The sequence below is a fragment of the Mirounga leonina genome, unplaced genomic scaffold (assembly GCF_011800145.1).
Source record: "Mirounga leonina isolate KUSES-001 unplaced genomic scaffold, KU_Mleo_1.0 Mir_179, whole genome shotgun sequence".
Lineage (NCBI taxonomy): Eukaryota > Metazoa > Chordata > Mammalia > Carnivora > Phocidae > Mirounga > Mirounga leonina.
In genome coordinates, this window is record NW_023270466.1 from 1,603,351 (window position 1) to 1,627,655 (window position 24,305).

General features: G+C 44.2%; 2 protein-coding genes across 4 annotated transcripts in view; one reads left to right on the forward strand and one right to left on the reverse strand.

Annotated features, from left to right (window-relative positions):
* The first annotated feature begins 55 nt into the window (after positions 1–55).
* Positions 56–9,970, forward strand: IDNK (IDNK gluconokinase). 2 transcript variants are annotated; one of them, XM_035024386.1, is made up of 5 exons: positions 56–422; positions 2,037–2,067; positions 2,444–2,530; positions 7,371–7,414; positions 9,277–9,970. In XM_035024386.1, the coding sequence occupies exons 1-5, from the start codon at positions 400–402 to the stop codon at positions 9,620–9,622; spliced, it is 531 nt and encodes a 176-aa protein (XP_034880277.1). In that variant the 5' UTR covers positions 56–399; the 3' UTR covers positions 9,623–9,970. The 2 variants fall into 2 exon arrangements, with proteins under 2 accessions (XP_034880277.1, XP_034880276.1); XM_035024385.1 differs by lacking the exon at positions 56–422 and having other exon boundaries at positions 895–2,067.
* Positions 9,971–21,206: 11,236 nt separating this feature from the next.
* UBQLN1 (ubiquilin 1) overlaps positions 21,207–24,305 on the reverse strand; it is a 51,144-nt gene continuing 48,045 nt past the window's right edge. The window contains exon 10 of one of the 2 annotated variants that reach the window (XM_035024384.1): positions 21,207–23,203. In XM_035024384.1, coding sequence (XP_034880275.1) covers positions 23,051–23,203 — 153 coding nt within the window. In that variant the 3' untranslated portion in view covers positions 21,207–23,050. The remainder of the gene's footprint in view (positions 23,204–24,305) is intronic. The other variant, XM_035024383.1, reaches the window with a different exon arrangement.

The following is a 24,305-nucleotide window of genomic DNA, read 5'->3' on the forward strand; positions in this document are numbered from 1 at the left end:
AGGTACCAAGTCCTTGTATTTTTCAGCATTATCTCCATATTCAAGTCAGCATTTTTTGTATTACCAGGTACCAAGTCCTTGTATTTTTCAGCATTATCTCCATATTCAAGTCTAACAGCTAAGCCAAGAAGCCAGTCAATTGCTTCTTGTCGATCTTGAATCTTGAAAGGACAGTTAACATCTTTGAGATACTTTTCAAAGAACTTGGGCCAATCACTGCTGTGGATGTTTCTTAAATTACTTCTGTCTTCAATCTTGTAGTGTCTGATTTTCTGGTCTTCAAGCCAAACAAAGTTTCTAAATTCTGTTTCATCTTTGCAGTTGAAGCCAGCCGGGTTGTGGTAGTCGAGGCCGTCAGCTTGCATCGGAACATGGTCCCCGCGTCTCTCTAGGATTTTGATGGACTCCTGTCTCACATTTAGGTCTTTCAACCATTTTGAGTCTATTTTTGTGTGTGGTGTAAGGAAATGGTCCAGTTTCATTCTTCTGCATGTGGCTGTCCAATTTTCCCAACAGCATTTGTTGAAGAGACTGTCTTTTTTCCATTGGACATTCTTTTCTGCTTTGTCAAAGATGAGTTGACCATAGAGTTGAGGGTCCATTTCTGGGCTCTCTATTCTGTTCCATTGATTGATGTGTCTGTTTTTGTGCCAGTACCATACTGTCTTGATGGTGACAGCTTTGTAATAGAGCTTGAAGTCCGGAATTGTGATGCCGCCAGCTTTGCTTTTCTTTTTCAACATTCCTCTGGCTATGCGGGGTCTTTTCTGGTTCCATACAAATTTTAGGATTATTTGTTCCATTTCTTTGAAAAAAAGTTGATGGTATTTTGATAGGGATTGCATTAAATGTGTAGATTGCTCTAGGTAGCATTAACATCTTCACAATATTTGTTCTTCCAATCCATGCGCATGGAACGTTTTTCCATTTTTTTGTGTCTTCCTCAATTTCTTTCATGAGTATTCTATAGCTCTTTTAAATTGTGAGTGGTGCCTGATGTGTCCATCCCTGGTTCATCTTAGTCTTCAATGTACTTTCTGTCATGCACAGCTCTGGCTTCCCCAGCTGTGGAGTTCATCACCAGTAGGCTGCAGTATGTCTCCCTTTGCAAGCTTCAGCACAGTGAACCTAATGGGAGAAGTTACAGTGCTTTGCAATCCTTTGGTTACATCAGGGAGGTCTCAGTTGGGTACACATGTGTCTTTAACAGCTAGCTCCCTGAGACCTTCACAAAAGAGAGACAGGACCCTTGAATCCAGCTAGAATGTAAGCAGGGTTTTATTTTCATTATTTTCATATCCTGGGGACTAACAGGTGCTCAGTATTGGCCGAGTGAAATAAGTAATGAGTGGATACATGTTGCTCAGTTTCCCCATTTTGCAGGTGAGGAAACAGGTGTAGAGAGAAAGGTGACTTGCACGAAGCATGTGGCCAGCTGTTAGGTGCTGAGACCCAAGCCCTTCTCCCCAAGAGTGCTGCCTGCTAGGGGAGCAGCAGGTCCTTACCACACGCACCGCACAGAGGGCATTTCCCTCCCAGGCTGACTTCTCATTCCGAATCTTATTTTATTCTTTAAGAGTGTGTCTCTGTTAAACCCCAAACAAGGTGTCAATGCTTTTATGAGCTCCTTTGAACCTTGTGCTGGGAGGTTAAACCCCGTCGGACCCCTCCTTCCAGTACCCTCCGTAAAAGCTCATCTCTATTCAGCATTTTTTTTTTTTTTTTTTGCAAAATATAATTATCTCTAGAACAGGGAACAAAAAACTTCAGAAAGAACTTCAGGAGTTTAATGAGATCTTATATATTGCTTTCTGGAAAAGAAAATTAGTGGTAACTCCGTAACTTTAAATTCCTGGAGAACGCTAACATCATGCTCTAGACTCCAGGGCCGAGAGCATTACCGTCACTGCTTCAATATCATGAAATTACTGGGTTTCAATATGGCGGGGTGGCTGTCTCCCAGGGCACCCCGCATGGTAGGAGGCACGCATGGGTTGGGAAGGGCAGTCACTTGAACCTCTGTGTCCTCTCCACAGATCGACCGTGGGCGCCCTGCTGGCATCCGAGGTAACCTGTTCCGATGCCTCCCAATGGCGAGGCCCATTGTGCTCTTTGCTTCTCCCCCTTGGGCGCCCCTTCTTCTGGCCCATCGTGGTTTGTAAAACTCACCACGGATGTGGCTTGTGAAGCCCAATGGAGCAATCTTGGTTTTCTCCTCCGTGATCACCAAGAGTGATGAATGAAAGGAGTAGCAACCCAGTGAGCAGGGATAGTGACGTGGCATCACAGCCTCCCTGCTTCTTCGGGGTGGGGGGGAGTGGGGGAAGGGGGGCCACGGGGGGAGGGGAAGAGGGGCGGGGGTGGTCCTCGGGCTGCCCATTTCCCCACCTGCCCGGTAGTATCCATAATGGTGGTTGTCACACCCTTTACTTTGTTCTTAAAGCTGGGATGGAAATTCTACGATGCGGACGACTATCACCCAGAGGAAAACCGAATGAAGATGGGAAAAGGGATCCCGCTGAAGGACCAGGTAACATTTGCCGTCTGTTTCCAACACAGACGCTCCAGCCAGGAGCCGCAGGCAGAGCTCTCTGCAGCACGTAGTGGAGGAGAGTTGGGGCCAGGAGAGACAGTGTCTCCAAAGCCAGGCGCCCGGGGTCCTGCACGTGGTCAGCTCTGGCCCTGAACTTCTCTCCGAACGCAGAGCTAGGCGGGATCCCACCCCACCCCTGCTTGGGCAGGGCCTGCCAGGACACTTTGTCGCAGGCTTTTAATCTGCAGGATGTTAATTCCCCAGGTTCTGCCTTCATCCTCGTCCCCAGGCCTTTGAGCTGCCACTGGCACCAGACTCACAACCACCCCGAAGCCATAGGGGTTGTTACAAATTCAAATCGAGCCCTCTGGAAGCTTCCCATCCATCTCAGGGTCAAGACCAAACAGCTAAACGCCTCAACATGCCCCGCTCCAGTCTCTTCGGGTGTTGTGCCCGCCCTCCCTCTCTCCACCAGAGCCCCCCTGGCCCCTGTCAGTCACTCCTGCTGCCTCGCTCCGCCCCACAGGGCCTTTGCACCTGCTGTTCCCACTGTCTGAAATGCACTTCTGTCCCCTCCCGTTAACCCTGCTCCTGTTCACAGCTCAGCTCCTATGCCACTTCTTCAGGGAAGCCCTCCTGGATCTACTAAAGTAAAACCTCCTGTAATAAACTCTCATAGCACCATGGCCCACATGGCCCGGGGCCCGGTTGCAAGTTGGCACTATTTATCTCTGCAACTAGATTTTACTTCTGAAAGGGCTAGGACTGTGGCCTTTCTGTTGACCATTATATACCCCACAGGGCTGGCCACACAGTAAATGTCGGAAGATACCTGTGACTCCGTTGTAAGGGAAGGAATGAATAGCACCTCATTCCTTTATGCACCGTCATGAGGCCATTTCCTAAGGGTCGCTCCCAAAGCAGAAGGTGCAAACTGGACTCGCTGGTGTAACTCACTGTAGCCCAGGAGAGATGTGAGGGCTGGGGCCCCAGCCAGGCTCACAGGCCGGGGTGTCCAAAGGGCAGGAACAGAGCGGAACTGGCCGAAGACCAACGCTGTGGTTTCCACTTTCAGAGACCTTGGCCCCAGCCGTGCTGCCACTAGCTCACTCTCTTCCCGTTGTCCTGCCCCAAGGGGCTGGAGTCCCTCACCATCACTAGGTCTAATTCTAGGGACTCTGAGAGTACACTTCTGTTTCAGGAGTATGGCTTGACGGGGCCAAGATTCAGACTTTGAACTATCAAAATTAAGTTTGCGACATTTGACTTTAGAAGATAGGAGGAGGGAACCATAAAAGAGATACAGAATAATAATTGGAGCATAATAATGACATTATACTAGAGATAAAGACATAGTGCAGATAACCTGGCTCCACCACTAAGCTTGTGTGGCCTTTGGCAAATGGCTTAGTCTCTCTGTGCCTCATTTTCCTCCTGTGAAGTAGGGGTGGTAACAGGACCCATTTCATTGGGTTCTTGGGAGGATTAAATGAGATACTACTAAAAAATATGCACAGTGAAGTATCCAAAGCATTCAGTAAATATCACTTATTATTGTCGCTAATATATCTATATGAACACGTATGCGTAACATAAACCATTTCTACCGAGTGTGTAAAATGTGACCGTGCCAGGGTTATTTTTCTCCTTGTCGGGTGCAAATAAAAGTTAAGTTAAAGAACTAAGTACAACAACCCAAATGGATGGATTTTTAAAATGGCATTTAAACATCCTTCCTCCTGTTCACAAGCGAGGCTTGCTAAGTGGGCAGTCTGGATGGGGGGAGGAGTAGAGTTCAGAAGAGGAATTTATTGTACGGAAGAAAAGGTTATTGGTTACTGGAAGAAACATAAGGAGTCATTAAATATATTTAGGAGAAACTACAAGTTAGCCAGACTTTAGACTTTGTCTCTTCCAGGGAGAGAAAGAGCTAGAATGGCAGATGGTTGACATTCTTGAGGAGAGCTCAGCTAGGAGTGAAGGTGTGGGTCACAGCTGGGCTGGCAGTGGGGGGGTGGAGGGGTGGAGAGCGGCTCCTGGTCACCCTAGCAACCAGTCCCGCCCCCGTGATCCTGTGAGGAGGACCCAGGGGAAAGCCTGAGCAGAGGTACCGTCTCCTCTGGGGAAGGCTTGGGGAGGGTTCTGTGCTCAGAGGGCTGCGGTTTGAAGAGAGGCAACCTGTGTTGAATATTCCAAGGGCTCCTTCAGGCTATTTAAATGTGTATGAATACAAAATAAACTGTGAACTCCAGTTCTCGGGGTTACACTGCCCAAGTGTTCAGTAGCCGCATGTGGCCCGGGGCTACCACCCAGATGACGCAGGGAACACTTCCCTCACGACAGAAAGCTCTAGTGGACAGCGCTGGCCTGCACAGATAACCCCCCCAGGCTGTGACAGGATGTTACTAGTGTGATGATGCTGTTGCTGATCAAGGATCTGCAAGCTGCCAGGCAGTGTCCCCCGCCTCGAGCCAGGTCCATGTCGTCCAGCAGCCCGCAGTGACACTGAAGCAGATTTCAAAGTCTGTTAAATGAGGGTTTTTTTTTTTTTTTAAAGATTTTTATTTATTTATTCATGAGAGAGAGAGAGAGAGAGGCAGAGGGAGAAGCAGGCTCCCAAGGAGCAGAGAGCCCGATGCGGGACTCGATCCCAGGACCCCGGGATCACGACCTGAGCCGAAGGCAGATGCTTAATGCCTGAGCCACCCAGGTGCCCAAATGAGGGGGTTTTTGAGAAAAATTTTCCTGATTATAAATGTAACACTTGCCCTGTATGGAAAATTTGGAAAGTACTTGAAAATGTTTTTACAGAATACATCACTCTTGGTTTTATCTTTCAAAAAATACCTACGAATTTTGGAGTTTTTTTTCTATCTTTTTTGAGGTATATATTCTTTTCATGTGTGTTATTTCCTCTGTGGTCTCAAGTTCATTTTTGTACCAGGTAAACACCGGTCCCTGGCCTCTGCTCTTCACCACCCGCTCCTTCCTTCCGCTCCATCCGCTGCCTCCCCCAGTAGCGCTGGGACGACTCCGTTTCCTGAGTTGTTCCTCTGAGCTCCAACTCCCCTTCTCCCTTTAACCACCATCCCCTTCCAGGAGACACTTCATGTCTCTAGATGTTTCCATCACATCACCAAAACCACAGGCCCAGGAATCTTTCCCTGTCCTCTTGATGTTCTGATTGAACTCCTGCTAGAACATTCTAGCAGATGTTGTGCCCACTACCTCCAAGCACTGGGCTGGGGGCAGGGGACACCATCAGAAATGAGATGACCTTGAATGTCAGACCCAGCAAGCAGAGATGCTCATTTGGATTATGTTTCCTCTTCTCTTCCCGCTAAGACTCTGTGTGTTTGACTTTCATAATTTATCCTATCATCTGTAGTAACTACTCACAGAGTTGAGTGAATTTACTCTAATATCTCCTTTTCTTTCCAATTTCTGCTTTTGTGAAGAGGGGATCTCAAATCACTCCCTTTCATCACAAATGTGAACACAGAATTTGGAGCTCATGCCTCCAAGTCCTCCTATTTAACACCCTTACAGTAAAGCCCAGCCTTCTTATCAGTCACTCACGTTCCTGACCACCAGTCAAGACGGTTTCTCCTGATCTTCCTCACCACCAACTCCCACACCTCCTGCTCACCAGGGCTAAGAAGCATCTGCTTCACCCGTTTACTGAAGAGTGTCTGTATACCATCTTTAATACTCCCAGTCTTGGATTATGCCCTTCCCTCCACTTTTGTACAACAAAAGTGCTGTCAACCAAAAGTTATGGGATGCCTTTGAAACATTACTTAGAAGGAAATCTATGGGCTCTGGAAGCATTTCCGGAAAAATAACAAGAATGGAGAGTAATGAGCTAAGTGTTCAAGCAGGAAAAAACAATAAACAAAAAGGAAGAATGTAGGAAAAAAACAGAAATGAATGCTGAAATTAATGGAATATAAGCCAAAGAAACTATGTAGGTGATGAGCAATGCTGTTTGAAGAAAAAAAAAAAATAGACAAATCTCTAACAAGACTGATCAAGAGTGGGAAAAAGGCACAATGAAGAGTAGGAATGAAAAGAGGGCTGTGAACAAACTGATGTTTGTATATTTAAAGACTTAAATTGGACAATTTCTTAGAAAAATATAAATTACTGTGGGAAAATGGGCTTGGATGGCAGAGATATGGTGGCAGAGCCTATTCTGCTTTTCCCCCACATGGAACTAAGACCTTGCTGATGCTGCAGCTGGCTTAAGAATCAGGAGGGTCCAGAGATCTAACTTTATGTGTGGTCTCTTCCTGCTATCTCAGATACCAAAACTGAATCAAGAATAGAAAACCTGAACATAACAATGCTCATTAAAAAAAACTGAATCTGTAATCCAAGATCTCCCCTCAAAAAAGGCCCCAGGCCCAGATGGTTTTTCAGAGGAGTTTTGGTCAGCTTGGACCGCTGTAATAAAATACCACAGACTGGGGGCTTAACCAAGAGACATTCAGTTCTCACAGTCCTGAAGACTGGAAGTACAAGATCAGGATGCTAGCATGGTCAGGGTCTTGGTGAGGGTCCTCTCCCTGGCTTGCAGGTGTGGGGGAGAGAAGAGGCTACAGCACAGGAGGGCAAGCACACCATAGCTCCCTGGTCTCTTCTTCAAAGGGCGCTAATCCCATCATAATGTCACTCCTTAACTGCCCAGAGACTTGACCCTGCAGCCTTGTCATGGTCTACTTTTCAAAACCACTAAGATTTCTCTGGACTTTAACACTGATGAACACGATTAACTGTGTTTCTGTATAAATAAACAAGACCTGGGAAAGTAACTTTGTGTCTGCTTTAATTTCAGGACAGGATTCCATGGCTCTGCAACTTACATGACATTTTACTAAGGTAAGAGACCTTGGCATAAGCCAGTGAGTAAAGAAAACTTCAGAAAGTAGAGGCAAAAAATACATTCTTGAAATCACACCTGGCTGATGATAAAGGATCCCAGAAATGGAGGGCACTTCTGTCAAGTAATCAACAGTGATTTACACCAGCTAGAACCCACGTGTAATTTAGCTGGGTTCTGGAAATGAACCTTCTAGACAGCTCCGCAATTATCATCTGGGAATCCTGGTCAGCCAGTTGGCTTCCATAAGCCTGTTTCTTCATTTGAAAATAGGGATATAGTTCCTACTCACAGATCACTGTGAGAATTAGTGAGATGGGGCATGGGGGGCACTCAGAACGGTCTCTAAAACGTCAAAAGTGCTGGGAAGGTGGTAACCGAAGCCACCACTGACTGTTCTAGTCACATCTTTGTCTCCACCTCTTCCCCACCCCCCACTTCAAGCTGGGGCAACCAGGGAATACGTGGGGTCATTTGTAAGTGAACAGGTCACCAGAATTGGGAGTCCCAATTTGTCTGCCCTGTATCATGCCTCTGAGCAAATTAGGTCCCCTCCACCCATCTGGCGACCTGACCCCTGGGAATCCTGGTTGGGATGTGGAGAAGGATAAAGAAAAGGCAGGGAATGGCTTATAAATCTTGCTTTCTAAAATGAAGATGACATCTCATATTTTATAAATCTAAAACCATCTGCACCATATGCAATTAGAATATACTTAAGATTAAAAGTTCAGTTTCCTCTTCCACACCGCACTGACCTAGCCAGCCACCCTGTCTCTGCATAGGCTTCGAGTTCAGGGGCTTAGGGCTTCAGGGTTTCAGAACTCCTACCCATCTGGGTCTCTAACCTAAGCAGACTCTTCAGGGATCAAATACACTGACTGTGACGGAAGCAGAAACGAAGATGATCAGGAGAGCAGCCATCAGACATTCAGACCCAGAGTAAACAAGCTCTTACCCATGACCTCTGGGAAGAGCAGAAGGCCCAGGTACCTAAGTTCGTTGCTGATGATCCATTCCATCCACTGGATCTCACCTGTACACTGGCCATAGATCAAAGGCAGGCGCCTTCAGGATTCTCAGTTCTGAAGAAGACATTCTGCCAAGTACCCAAGCCAGGGTTTACCCTTCACCCTTCACCTCTTTACTCGAGTCCCTTCCCAGCCAGAAGACGGCGACCTCTCCTGACCACGGACGGGGGCACAGTGGGGGCTCACTCACATGGGCAGTCTCGAGCACGCTGGCTCCCCTTCGTGGTGCCTTGTCACTCTGCCTCTACTTCTGGCTCAGGTTTTTTCTTAGCACATCCCTGAACGCTTCTCTTACCTTGCTCACCTTGGCCACAGAGAGTCTGATACTCCCCTTTTCTCCTGCTTGCTCCAGCTCTGCACTGGTAACTTCACCAGACTCCCAGCATATTGCAGAGCGGGAACGGGGAGAAGCCAGCTGTGAGATGTAAATCACGGAACACCTGTGGAACACCCAAGCGGAGGTGTGCGGGGCAGAGGCACCCGCCAGCAGCCATCCGGGTCCACACTCAGTGGCTGGGGAGCAGAGCTGACCCTTCCAAGCACTTCCTGTGCACTGGGCACCCGGATAAACGGTTCCTCACAACTCTATGGACAGGTGCTCTAAGTAGCCCCATTTAACCGATGATGAACTGATGCTCAGGGAGGTAAATACCTTGCCCAAGACAGCTCGGTTCACTAGTGGAAGGAACATCTTTACCTTAAAGTCAGGACCACCATTTTGTAATGCCTTCCACCGGCAGAGAAGTAGGACCAGAGTCTTCAACCTAGAATCGACACCAGTTATTTCAAAGGTCCTTGTTCTTTAGTCCCACCCCCCCCTTTTTTAACAGAGATGTAGCCTCTGGACAGCATGTGGTTCTAGCCTGTTCGGCTCTGAAGAAAGTGTACAGAGACATCTTAATACGAGGAAAAGATTGTGCACCCCTGAAGTGTGATGAGACGGGGAAGGACAAACAGCCAGCTGAGGTGAAGCTCCTTGTGGTCCATCTGAGTGGGTCGTTTGAGGTCATCTCTAGACGTTTACTTGAAAGAAAAGGACATTTTATGCCCCCCGAGTTATTGCAGTCCCAGCTCGATATTCTGGAGCCCCCATCGGCTCCAGAAAATTTCATCCAAATCAGTGTAGACAAAAATCTTTCGGAGATAATTGCTACAATCACGGAAGCTCTAAAATGAGAATGGTTTCAGATCGGGGGTCCAGAACAATCAAGCAGACATCTCTAGCCCATCATCCCAAACTATGTTCTAGTGTCTTTGCCAATACCGTATTCTAAATTCTTGGGGTGAACAAACCCTAGTGTACTGAGCTATACTTGTCTGGGTATATTTTTAGGAATCTGTGCTCTGGCACCTGGGGAGGAGACAGGAGGGAACTTTGAAAGTAAAGCTTCAACAGAAATCCAAATTCCTGTGACCTAATCAGACATCAGAGGGAATCCTATAATCGATACTGTGAATCACAACCTTATTCAAAACATCCCTGATTGTGTCTGTATTTGAACAAATAAATGAAACTTGGCTATCCTTGGCATCCCCTGGAAATTGGTCCCAGGAGCAGAAACGTGTACAAAATCGACCGCTCACCAATAAGTCCCATACACCACACGCTTCCTAATCCTCTTTCCTTGGATCATCTCAAGATAAATAAATAAAAAGCACGTATAGTTTATGGATATAAAAAATTGCAGAGGTGGAACTTTAGTGGATGAAGCATGGGACTCACTGACCCAACTGTCCCCACTCATTTCACAGAGACCCCTGTGAGACCAGGCTGGTGGCAGCCACCTGCCCTCCTGCTGCTAAAGTCATCAGCAGGGGACTCTAGACAAGGAAGGAGCACCAGAGCCGCCATGGCCTGACATGAAATGAACCTCCCCCCACCCCCCCCGGGGCAGCAATGGGCCAGGGGCAGCCGGGCTGGGTGAGGCTGTGCGGGAGGCTGGAGGCACTGGTACGTTCTGGGCCAGCACAGGCTGCGTTTCAGCCCTTCCCCCAGAGGCTCCAGAAAGAAGTGTCCTTATCCCCCTATCCTAACCTAACCTCTGTCCTAGCCCCAGAATGCAGCTACTCTGCAGGGCCACTGATGAGCCCTGCCCAGAAAGTGAGCTTTGGAACCAGCTACCTATTTTTGTAGTTCCCAAGACAGGGAACTACAGAGAGAATATGTGCCAGGGGTGCCAGGGGAGTGAAAGGGCCCTTCTGGGTAGACAGACCTTGCTTAAGAAACCATGAAGCCTCAGAGCTTCCTCTCTGCCAGGCGATTTGAGAGGCATCTCCTGCCTGGCTTCAGTCTGCATCAGCCCTCAGTACTTGGGGGTCCAAGCCCTCAGGTTGGCCAGTCCACAGACTCAGGCTGGCTGAGAGTCACCCCCAGACACAGAAGAAGGACTCAGTCAGTCCACTGTCCTCTGAGTCTGGACTGGATACCGTGATGGGCACTCTGCAGGGTCTGCGGACCTGTCATGCAACACAAAGCTCTGGCTCTCGGGTGGCTTCCATCAGGGTGGAAGGACAGGCGAAGGCCTGGGGCAGCTGGTGGGGACTAGTGAAGGCCATTGCTCACAAAAAAGAACTGATTTTCATTCCACTGGACTGTCACGTAGGACCTGGTGAGAAAGCCTGCTTATAAGAGCACAGAAGCTATTATATGCATAAATAAAAATGTTTTTGCAGTTATAATGTACAGTGAAATTTCCAAGAGTACCAAAAAGGAACAACTGTATTTTTTTTTTTACCTGGAGTTTACCATGTCAGAAAAAATCACAGTGTGTTTCTGTCACGAATGTAACACACCTACATCAACCTGCGTTTGTAATTCTTCACTCACAGTGATCAGCCCATAGGCACAAGCACCCATCTGCTCCACTGTGTTGGTCTAGGGCAACTGTGTCCAAGTGTTACATACTGAAACTCCTTAGTTTATCACAAGTTACTCCCTTTTTCTCCTTTAGAGGGAAGGTATCATATTTACTATTTGCTGGGGTAAGTTTTATTAGACATCAGTTTCACTTCTGGAAGGGGGACATCAGAAAATAGTTGTTAAAAATGAAGAGAGGCACTGGATCTCCTGGGGTTGAGAACCACTGCTTAAATCCCGAGATGGACACAGGGAGGCCAAGGCGTGCGCCAGTGCTGCCCTCTGGCGGCCCCGGGGAACACCACAAGCACAAACCGCTCTCCCAGCCCTTGAGAACACTGGCAGGCAGCCATGGGTCCTGTCCCTGGGTTGGGGGCAGTGGAAGGCAGCTCCCCACCCAGCCCTGACCATACCCTTGCTCAGGTTCTATGACCTGCAAAGAAGAGGCAGGTGAGACCTGTTTGCTGTGGCTCAGATAGATGCCAATGATTTTCTCCACCCTGCAAATACCACTTAACCACCCCCTCTGGCAGGAATTCTCCATCTTGCCCCCTACTCCACGGGAGGAAGTGTAGGTTCAACGTTTTCCTTTCCTCTAAGACGTCGCCTGCCTCATAAAGTTGTGAAAACTGAGAGCACACGCACGGTGTGGAGACCACAGCCGACACAACAAATGCTAGCTCTTACGCTTGTCACCCTTGGCGCCCGAGGCCGCGTGGCCACAGGACAGACTCCTACTCTGCCTTCCCGGCTGTGGAGGAGCTTATGAACCCCTGCTAAGTAGGTGAATCTTAAGTCTTTGGGCTCTAACAGGTCTTCCTTCTTAACCGCTGCCAGTGTCTGCTTCCACGCCTGCCCAGCCCGGGGGCCTGACCGGACTCGGACATCTGCCGTCCACCAGCTCTGCAATCAGGAGCCGGACAAGACTGAGCTCCAGGCACAACACTGCCACACAGTCACTGGGGAACCATGGGCAGGGCACCACTACGGGGTGTCCCCACCAGCTGCCCCAAAGTTCCAGAACTGTCAGGCCAGGCCTCTCTAGAGACTGCTCTGATGAGCAAACTATCTTTCAGTGGATGGGAGTGCAAGAAGGGAGAAATTAAAACAGGCTGGCCCTAACCAAAGATACCATCAACCAGATTTTAATTTCTGAAACTACCATGCAAGTTTATTCTCCCTTCACTGAATAGCGAATCTGTATGTTCAAAATGATTGAAATTAAAGTATTAACTGTATTATGGGCATTGTGAATGCCAACAATTACCAAGGAGTAGAATATTAGATATCCAGCCTACAAGGTTGTGTTGGACCTCAATGTAGGGAGGTGTTTTCAATCCTTACAGAGTCTCAGATGTAAAATACAGCCAGGTGCCGATTTCCAGACAATCTTCAATCCCTCCAGTGGAGTTTCCCCCAGTGGCCTTAAATGCTATAGAAACTGAATTTCACTTTCTGGGTTACAGATGGAAAGTCATGGGCCATCACTCAGGAGGACCCAAGACCTCAAGCTGAATATCTAACACATAGCTCAACTAAGGATCCAATCAGATTGTGTGGGGGAAATGTCCCAAAATCGTGACAGTCAATGGTAGGACCTGCACATTTGAATGCCCAGGGGGCCTAAGCAAAAACAATAATGGTGAGATATAGCAGGCATTAGGGAATGGTGAGGACTATGGCACAATAGAAAATGCATGCATTATCTAAAAAGGGCAGCCACTACTCAGCTCCAGATGATGCAGGAACATACCTGCATTATACAAGTTGGGTTTATTGGTCGTTGCATAACAGAGAACAGACCTTCAGCACCATGGGGGGAATCTCAGTAAGATGTCACAAAAGGACTTAAATTTTGGACACATTAGGTGATTTGAGGGGGGGATTCAAGGAAGCTGTGGAGGAAGTAGGGAATGATTGGGTATCTTAGTAAGGTGAGAGAAATGAACTGAGGCTAAGAGCGATCATTCATCAAGACGTGTCCAGGACAGGGAGATATGTGGTCACTTTTGTGGAACGGATGACGTTCATGTTTTTCTCTGTGTGCAGGCACGATTACAAAATGGATCTTTTGACTTTGGTCACAGAGCAGTCTTGTAGCCATGTAGGTATTCTGTGAAATTATTCAGAAGGACAGAGAGACCTCGCTTTTAGTAGTAAGGCCAGCTCCTGGATGACAGGCACTGCTTTTCTTCCCTCTACTTGTCAGATATCAAGGTCTTTTAGGCCTAGATTTGACACATTTATCTTGAGGACACAAAACAGAGCTCAGAGGGTTTAACCTGAACTTCCATTCTCAAGAAGTGAGAAATTAGTAGGCTTTCCATCTTAAGTAAAGGGTCAGGTTGCAGTAGATGGTTACACTCTGAGGTCAGAGGATTGAATAACAAACTAGTGGATTAATCTCTGAGGATCTATAGCACTTCCTTCTGTAGTTGGGGCTCATGTGGTTAACCTTTTAAAACACTACTGGGGCGCCTGGGTGGCTCAGATGGTTAAGCGTCTGCCTTCGGCTCAGGTCATGATCCTGGAGTCCTGGGATCGGGCTCCCTGCTCCGCGGGGAGCCTGCTTCTCCCTCTGCCTCTCTCTCTCTGTCTCTCATGAATAAATAAATAAAATCTTTAAAAAAAAAAAAAAAAAAAAAAGACTACTGAACTGGTTTCCAAGTAGCTGCACCATTTTACATTCCCACCAGCAATCCTACCAACACTTGTCACTTTCTCTTTGTCGTGACTACAGCCATCCTAGCAGGTGTGAAGTGGCATTTCATTAAGGTTTTGATGTGTATTTCCCTAATGATGTTGTATATCTTTTCATATGCTTATTTGGCCATTTGCTTATCATCTTTGGAGAAATGTCTATTCAAATTCTTTGTGCCTTTTTAAATTGGGTTGTTTTTTCCTCTTTTTATTGTTAAGAGTTCTTTATATTAAATCCTGGATACTAGATGCTTAACAGATACATCATCTGCCAATTCTGTGGGGTTTGTTTACTTGATCAACTCTGAAGCACAGAAGTTAAGTTTGCTAAAGTCCGACTTACTTTTCATTGGTTACCTATGTTTTTGGTGTCATATCTGAGAAACTACTGCCCAGTCCAAAGTTAAGAAGATTTACACCTTTGTTTCTTCTGAGAGTTTTATAGTTGTAGCTCTTACATTTGTGTCTTGGATCCATTTTGAGTTAGTTTTTGAATAAGAATATGAATTGCAACAAGATCCCAGGTTATGTGCATGCACAATGAGGTTGAGAAGCACTGCCTTGAATGACTAATCAATTCCCATTTCCCTTTAAATCCGTGGTTCTAACCTTGGCAGCATATTACAGTCACTTCAGCTTTACAAAATCATGCCTGACTTCACTCAGAACAATTCCACTTAGTCCGTGGTGGGCTTATTTTTTAATCTCTTCAGTTGATTCTGATGTGAAGCCAGGGCTGAGAACTACCATCTCTTCACAAATTCTGCATGGATTTCACCCACATGTCTTTGCTAGGCTGGTCTGCAGGTACTGCCTGCTTAATATGTGATATTTGGATTTCCAACAAAGCCACAGTAAGATTGGGATCGGCGTTCACGGTGACTACAGTACATGAGATTGTAGGCTTAGTGTTTGGATAGGACACAAATCACACTTCAATCACTAGAAGATGGAGGTCATATTGAATGGTAGTATATGCAGGTAGAGTGGAGACAGGTACGAGAAGAGGAAATAAAGAACTTCAACACTGTTCTGGGAAAACCAAAGATCTCAGGATGGCCAAGAGCATGGTCTACAACTAACTATATTTTAACCTCTAGTTACCATGTTCTGTTTGAACCATTATTTGTCCTTGTTCTTTTTCTTTCTTTTTTTCTTGAATGGAAATGGGTTGAACTCTTAGTCTTTCCTTTGCAAATCTAGGACTGCAGAACCAATTCAAACAGGTCAATGACCTATGCATAAGAGCTAAACTGATAAAATTCTTGGAAGAAAAACACAGGAGAAAAATCTTTATGACCTTGGATTTGGCAATGGATTCTTAAATATACCACCAAAAGCAAGAGCAACAAAAATACATAAAACAGATAAATTGGACTTCATCAAAGATTAAACACTTTCGTGCAAAAAACATTATCAAGAAAGTGAAAGACAACCTACAGAAAAGGGGGAAAATATTTGCGAATCATGTATCTGACACTGAGCGGCCCCTTGCGCTCCACACTCAGTAGGGAGTCTGCTTGAGATTTTCTCTCCCTCTACCCCTCACCCCCACATTCTCTCTCTCAAATAAGTAATAAATCTTAAAAAAAAAGATTCCCTCTCTCCCTGTGCCCTTCCCCCCGCTTGCTCTCATTCAAATAATAAGTAAATAAAAATAGACAAAGGACTTAAACATTTCTATAAAGACAACACACCAATGGCCAATAAAAAAAGCACAAGAAAGGGACACCTGGGTGGCTCAGTCGGTTAAAGCGTCTGCCTTCGACTCGGGTCATGATCCCAGGGTCCCGGGATTGAGTCCCGCATCGGGCTCCCTGCTCAGTGAGGAGTCTGCTTCTCCCTCTGCCTGCCGCTCCCCCTGCTTGTGCTCTCTCTCTCATAAAAAAATAAAATCTTAAAAAAAAAAAAAGCACAAGAAAAAAAATCCTCTTTATTAGTCCTTAGGGAAATGAAGTCAAAACCACAGTGAGATACCATTTCACACCAGGAGAATGGCTGTAATTTAAAAACGGAAAAGAACTTGTGTTGGCAAGGATGGAGAGAAAACTGGAGCCCGTTCACTGCTGGTGGGTATGAAAGATGGTGCAGTTACGGAAAACAAGCAAGTTCCTCAAAAAGTTAACAATTAAAACCACTATATATGACCCAGCAATTCCACTCTAGGTATGTATCTGAAAGAATCAAGACGCAAATGGATACTTACATGTTTATGTTAGAAGCATTATTCGCAACATCCAAATGGTGGAAGTGTCCATCAACAGATGAATAAAATGTGGTCTCCCCATACAATGGAGTATTATTCAGCCGTGATGAAATCAAGTACTGATACATGCTACAACCTGGATAAACCTGGAACACATACTAAGTGAAAGAAGCCAGACACAAAAGCCCACATTTTATATAAATCCATTTAAATGAAATACCCAGAACAGGCAAATCTGGGCAGAAAGCAGACTAGTGGTTGCCAGGGTTATGGGGGAAATGGTAAGTGACTGCTTAATGGCTATAGGGTTTCCTTTTGGGGTGATGAAGTTCTCGATGATTGTGATGGTTGCACAATACTGAATGTACTTAATACCAGAGAACTATACACTTTAAAATTGTTACATTTTACTACATCTACATTACAACTTTTACCAAAACAACAACAACAAAAAAAACAATCCACAGGCCCTCCCCACAAAGCAGAGCCTATCTCACTAACCTTATTACTATATGCTAGGACATCAGACTAGAAAAGAGACTCAGGCAAGTGTACATAGTTCCTTCCACAGTATTCTACAAGTAGGTAAGTTACTACTTCTTCCTGGGAAAAGAATAAACATCGGAGAAAAAAAATATGCTCCTCTAACATTTTTCCCCTCCTGAGATCATAAGTGTATGGTAGCTTAAGATAGTTACAAATTGTCTGACATTCTACCCATCAAGAAGTGGGGCCTATGACCCTTAAATCTGGCTAAGCTTCAACAATGACCATTAAAATATGGGAGAAATGACACTGGACCAATTTGGGGCCCAGACGTTTAAAAAATGACAGTTTTCATGTTTCCTGAAATACTTGATCTTGAAACCTACCAACCATGTTGTAAAAAAGCACAAACAGCCCTGTGGAAAGGCCTGTGTGCAGAGGAACTGAGACCCCAATCACACTCCCAGGTGAAAGCATGTAGCAATTCCAGAGCCATGTGAGTAAGTTCTCTGCAAAGTAAATACTCCAGACCCAGTCAAGTCCTCCAGCAGTATTCACCAAGCCCTTACAATACTGCGGGATAGCTTGTTATGAAGCATCAGATAACACAGCACAGTGGAAATTCCCTTCCCTCTCTTGGAGCAGATAATGTGTCCAAACAGCTTACAAAAAAAAAAAAAAAATCTAGCTTCAATACAAAGCAAGTATCTCAGCTCTGGTCTTTTGAGGAAAATTATCCTGGGAGCTCTAGTATGTGCCTAGCTGTTTTAAGCATAGAGTGGGGCAAGCACGACACACTGGTGCTGTGGATCTGGGGCAGGTTACGTTACAACAGGAGGTCTGAAATACAACAAATGTTAACATGTTCAAATTGGATTCACAGTCTGAGCTATGTGCTTCATCACTGTCCAGTTCTGGAAGAAACCTCAACCTCATTCTCCCCAATCTCACCAAAGCAAGAATGTGGGGAGGGGGGTGCTTTTGTTCCACTTCTGAAAGGTTGCCCATAAAAAATATTTCAGATGGGCTGGGAAGGTAATACTTCCTCCTGCAGGCAAGGAAAGGCAGCTCTGAGGAAAATGGCTGGAGAGACCAAGAACCCTTTCCCTCACACTTCAGCCTATGTAACAAAGGGGTATGTGCTTGTTTATTTAATTTATAAAATCTATTCTGGGGATCAAAAGCTAGTAATTCTTTTCTCTTTTTATTTTTTGGTAGAAAACAATTATCCCATATTCTCTTCCTAAATCAGCTCCCCCCTCCCCCGTGCACACGCACACACACACAATCACATTAGAAGACAAATATGTTATAGTACTTCCCATCTTAAAAAAATACAAAAGGTTAACTTCCTCTACACCACTCTCCTTATCAGTTATTTAGCCCCCATTTCTCTGATTCTCTTTGCTTCAAAACTCTTGTGTCTCCTGGTATCTACCGTCCGCTCTCACCAGAATTTTACCCTCATCACTCTATAAAACCCTTATCACAGTCATGAGGGGAGTAGCTACCTTTACAAATCTGGAGACTAATATTCAAACCATGATGGGTATATAAAGTAAGAGCATTTAACAGTTCATTTACCATCTTTCTCCTTGTGAAAAAGTGCCTTGCTTGCTCTCAGGGCCTCTCCAGTCTACTTCGTGAGTTTCCTCTCCTCTCCCTGAACGTGAAGTTAGAGCAAACCAGGCCTCAATCCTCACGAAGTGTGTTTATCAACACTCTCTACAATTCATCTGGTCAAGATTTCTCAACCGTAGCACTGTAACATTCTGGACCAGATAAATCTTTGTTGTGGGAGCTGTCCTGTGCATCTCAGGATGTTTAGCAGCATCCTTGACCTCCACTCACTAAATGCCCATAGCAGCCCCAATCATGAAATCAAGAACGTGTCTTCATGGTCCCTGGGTGGCTCAGACATTAGGGCATCTGCCTTCGGCCTGGGTCATCATCTCCAGGTCCCGGGATGGAGCCCCGCATCAGGCTCTCGGCTCAGTAGGTAGTCTGCTCCTCCCTCTCCCTCTGCTTCTCCTTCTGCTTCTCGTTCTACTTGTGCTCTCTCTCTCTCAAATGAATAAATAATATCTTAAAAAAGAATGTGTCTCTAGACATTGCCAACAGCCCCTGGGGGGGCAAAACTGCTCCTGGTTGAGAAGCACTGGCCTAGTTCTTTGGCTTTCAGTACCAGATATATACACTGGCTATAGCTGGAACTGCTCTCCAACTGCCTTCTCGTTATGTCCACTTATATGTCCTATCAAGTATATCCTACTTAATACGTCAAAACTAAAATTCTGATTTATACTCTGCCCCATATATGTCTGTACCTTGTCACCCTGTTTGACACCTCTTTTGCTCTTAACCTCACAGTTTTATCCATCAGTAAATCCTACTGGCTCTGCTCTCAAAATATACCCCAAATCTGACTACTACTTAATACCTCCACTGTTACCAAGCCCAAGCCCATATGATCCCTCACTAAAATTATTACCTCCTAACAGTTTCCCTGCTTCCACCTTGGTTCCCCTAAGTCCAGTGGTTCTCACCTAGGAACTTGTTAGGAATGCAAATTCTCCTCCAAACCTAGTAAATCAGAAACTCTGGGGATGGGACACAAAAACTGGGGTAATTAAGTCCTCCATATCTGAGGCCACTCCCCTGCCCCCATCTCTCCAATCATATTCCCTATACCACTTTCTCCCTACTCACCTTGCTCGGTCACACTGAACTTCCTGTGTTCTATAAGCACTCAGAGCGCTCCCACTACTGGGAGCCCAGTAGTTGGGAAGAAAAGGGAGCCTTTTCAATAGTTGTGTCTCTTCCTGGAAAGTTATTCACCCTCACAGATAATCTTCAAGTCTCTATTTAAATAATGTCCCCGTTTCAACGAGTGCTTCTTGGACTAGCCTACATAAAATAGAAACACCTTCTTCCTGAACTAGCCTCCTTACTCTGCTTAATTTTTCACCAAAGCCCTCTGTTACTACCTAACCAGGCTATGTGTCTGTTGTGTTTACTACTGTCTCCCTACATTCTACTATGTAAACCCCATATGGACATGTTTTATTTACTGTTATACTTTGAACAACTAGAAAAGAACCCTATACTTACAGATGTTCAATAAGTATTAACTTTCTGAGGCAATGGCTGCCTGTGGTCCATTAGATACTAAGAAATCAAGAATATTTAATGTTACTTAAAAAAAATACCAAGAAAATTTCAGGGCAGGAAAAAAAACCCCAAAACATTAAAACAAACAAACCCCAAACCCAGGGCTGTAAGGCGACTGAGAGGGACAGATGCAGCAACTGACAGTAAAGGCTAAGGAGTTCAGAGTAAATTAATTACTGGTTAGCGAAGTTTAGGAAAACTTCAGAACTGAGCCCAGAAGGAATGGTCGGCCTTCTGTAAACCAAGGACGACAGATGAAATTACAGAGACAAGAGGATCATGTGCACTACCAGCGAAGTGGAGGCTTGCTGAGGGCAGTCTTCCCAAGGTGTGTTCATACAGCATTACCCCGAGGAACAGTTTGGTGAAAAGGATGGTGGAACATAGGAAAAGGCTGGATTAGACAACTTTAAACAGATTTCTTTAATGCAGGGCTTCTTGGTTAACGTGTTTAATGTCAATCTCTAAGAGACAAAGTAGAGTACGCAGTATTTCCCTGCCTTAACCACACCATCTTTTCTTGTTTTGCAAAAGCACACAGACATGCAGCCAAGCTTAACTTCTATTACTAATGTTAGTGACATTTTTACCCACCTCATTTTGTTGTAATTTGCCTACTAAATTAACACAGTAATAATGTGTCCTCAAACGAAAGACTCCTTTCATAAAACCAAGTCTGCAACTCCAATTCTGAACATGCCCAGAGGCCAGCTGTCATTTAATAAGATCGTGCTCAATATTCACTACACATTGTTTAGTTATCACAAATCTTCCACTTGGGAAATAAAATCCTGAAATGTTATTTTCACCACTCTATTCTTGATTCAATTTGCAATAAATAACCCAACATGAGAACAATTTAAGCCTATAATATTTTAAATGCCTTTTTAATGCTTTTGAGAATTTTAAGTATTTTGAACTCCTAAAAAGATGTTTAGATCTAAGATAAACATACTAGAACCAAACAACAACAACACAGTACCACTATAGCAGCTGGAAGGTACTCAAGAGACCACCCAATCCAGTGTGCTGAACGAGGCCTCGCCAGCCCTGTTACAAGAAATCATGATGTCTTTACTCAAAGTCAAATAACAAGTTAGGTACCAACAACAGCAAGCAGAGCTCAGGTCAGCTGACATGCCAGTTGGTTATCTTTTTAATACACGATACAGTGTATACACAGATTTTAACTAGGGAAACTTAAAAACTGATAAAGAATGATCTGAATTGTGATAAAATCTGGGGTAAATCAACTCCAGTGGTCTTCAAAGGACATGATGAGAGAAAGTAAACTGAAGACATCCTTTTCTTTCTACAAAAGAGGCAAGACAAACCAAGTGTAAAAGCTAGAGATTTATTGTTATTTTGTGATTAATAAACTGTCAAATTGGTTATGACACTATCCCACACTGTATACCACCATTCGCCAGTACAAAAGTTTTTGAACCAGACTGAGGCATAAGGCAGAGAGAGCAAAGACACATGAATATCATCCTTAACAACCTCCTCTAGTCATGCCTCCACCTTGACCATCATTCATGTTTTCCTCCTGGGGAAAGTGTCAGAACAGTGCATGGGCTGGTGGGCAACCTGGCCTCTTGACCTTTTTTAATAGCAAGCAACTTACAGAAGTAATGGAATTCAACTTGTATTTCCCTTGATTTTACCGGTCTGAACTCATTATAGGTTACTTTAACATTTTAATTTCCTGTAACTGTACATGAGAGAATATAACGACCTAAGAGAATACTGAACCAGAGTCAGCCAAATATATTACTGACCCCAAAGTTATGTTTTAATTGGTCCTAAAGGAATGTACCACACCCCAACAGTTTGAGAGTTAGGCAAAAAGAACTTCTTTGGGGAGGGAAGAAAAAGGCTGCAGAACAGCCAAATGTACTCAACATTGTTAAAACGGCTCTTTGTTTTTCACCCCTGAATGATACCTCTTTACTACACTATATGCACAGAAATCCTAACAGAATCTTGGTTGCCAGTATTATTTAGGCTGGCCCAATCCAGGAGAGATCCCCACCCCCCGCCCCCAGTTCCCCTTCTCTGAGGCTCTGAAAAGCACAATATTTAACTATTTCTTAATAGAACTACCAAAACACTTCAGAAACAAGTGGCTCACAAATCATTTTAAATTCATGTATTGCCTGTGCATGAGAAAACTGACAAACCCAAAAGATAGTTCTATTTTTATATGGCAATTAAAAATAACTGAAACATCAAGACACTTTCAGTGAAACCAACATTTCAATTACAAATTGTAATGCCTGTTGAACTACCTATGGGAGAAGCTGAAAAGTCCTAGGCAAATGCACTTTTGGGTTATACTACAGTGCTCCTTCAGTCTGCACAAAGATGAAGGTAAGTTACAGTCAATCTGTGAATGTTGAGACAATGTTACATTATGTTGTCTGTACAATTAAATGTCCTTAAGAGATAACCAGAATCAGCTTTCCTACTGTATTTTCAACAAACCTGACTAACCGGCACTTTTGCTGAGAGATGTTTATCAAAGATGCTGTAAGATTCTACACAATTAGGAAATACTCAGCTTTAAAATATTTCCTTATCTTCACTTTTTTTGGTTACAGGTGCTTTGCTCAGATAATCTATTGCAGTTTGTTTCTAGAAATGCAATCCCAACTGTGCATACTACATTGTATACAAATAAAGCAAAAACTGTCAGTAGTATAAATCTTACAGCATTTTGTTTGCAAAAATACATGCCAAAGTCACAATAAGCAGTATTGTACCACAAATTATAGAGCGCAAATGATTTGCTTCTTTTTAATGCTTTTATTCTACATAAATTACTACCATAGGCTAATGTTTAAAAAGCAAATAAATTGGACAGATGCAGGACAAAAATCTGTTCACCCAACTATAAAAGGTGATTTCTTAAAAAAAATTACAATAAATGCAGAAGTGTTTGATGCATGCAGTAGCCTTAAATGAAAAAGCATTGATTCCCACTGTTAAAAACAAAAACAAAAACAAAAACACACAGAGAAACCCACACGTCTTACTGCACTCCACCTTAAAATGCATCATATTGGGTTTGTTTATAACAGCACAGAATTCCAAGAGTCAAAATGAAATAAAGCGGGTATTTTAAAGATTTAAGAGCCGTTATCAAAAATAAATTACATTTTTTCAAGATACAGAAATGCTGCTATGATGGCTGGGAGCCCAGTAACCTTTCAATAGCGGCATTGATATCACCTCCTGTTGCTATTAGCGCTTGCAAGTTTGCTTCACGGTTCAAAAATCCCATTGCACTGAGCTGTTCCAGTTGTTGCTGAAATCTGACTTCTGGATTCTGTAACTGTTAAAGGAAGAAAAAAAAAAACACTAACCAAAACTCTAAGGAACATCAGTCTGTGTTACACCTGGATAACTTCTAAAAAGTTTTAAATGCTCTTTTACAAATATGCTGGTCTACAAGCTATAAAAGCACTGCCTCTCTTGAAACATAGTCAACATATTTAAAAGTCCATTAGCATTAAATTTTGTTTTTAAATAATCTAATTTATACTTAACCCTGTCAAACAGAACACAAAACTCTGCTTTAAAAAAAATCGCTTTTGTGGTGATCCCTCCTGGGTGGCTCGGTCGGTTAAGTGTCCGACTCTTGATTTCAGCTCAGGTCACAATCTCAGGGTCATGAGATCAAGCCCAGCGTTGCATCAGGGAGTCTGCTTGAGATTCTCTCTCCCCATCTACCTCTGCCCACCCCCCCGCTTGCACATGCACTCTCTCTCTCAAAAATAAATAAAATCTTTGGAAAAAATCGCATAATAAACCTCATCCATTACATGAGATATATTTAAGAAGCTGACAAAAATGCAGGAAACTTAAATGTATATATGCAAATAGTTCAGAACTAATGATTTATTTTGTAGTTATTGACCAATTGGGTAAATATAAAAGCCAGTGTCCTCATGTACAAAATTCTAAAGTTCGAATGAAGCTTACAATGTGCATTCAAGGGTGCCCAGGGAGCTCAGTTGGTTAAGCGACTGCCTTTGGCTCAGGTCATGATCCTGGAGTCCCAGGATCGAGTCCCGCATCGTGCTCTCTGCTGAGCAGGGAGTCTGCTTCTCCCTCTGACCCTCCCCCTTCTCATGCTCTCTCTCTCTCTCAAATAAATAAATCTTTAAAAAAAAAAAGAATGTGCATTCAATTTCTGCACTGGCCAGTCAAGTCTTCAGGAGAGTTCCAGTTCCAGGCCCACAGAATATACTCCTGACAATTCAGCTGCATCAAGTCTTTCTTCAGAAATGAAGTTAAGACAAAAATACATAAATGATCAATCAATCCTGCCCAATCTGATAATAAGGAGGCCTGTAGATTGTTCATGTTACGTAACAATTGTTCATGTTATGTAACAATTCTGTCCAATACCTAAAATCTTTTTTTCTTATTAA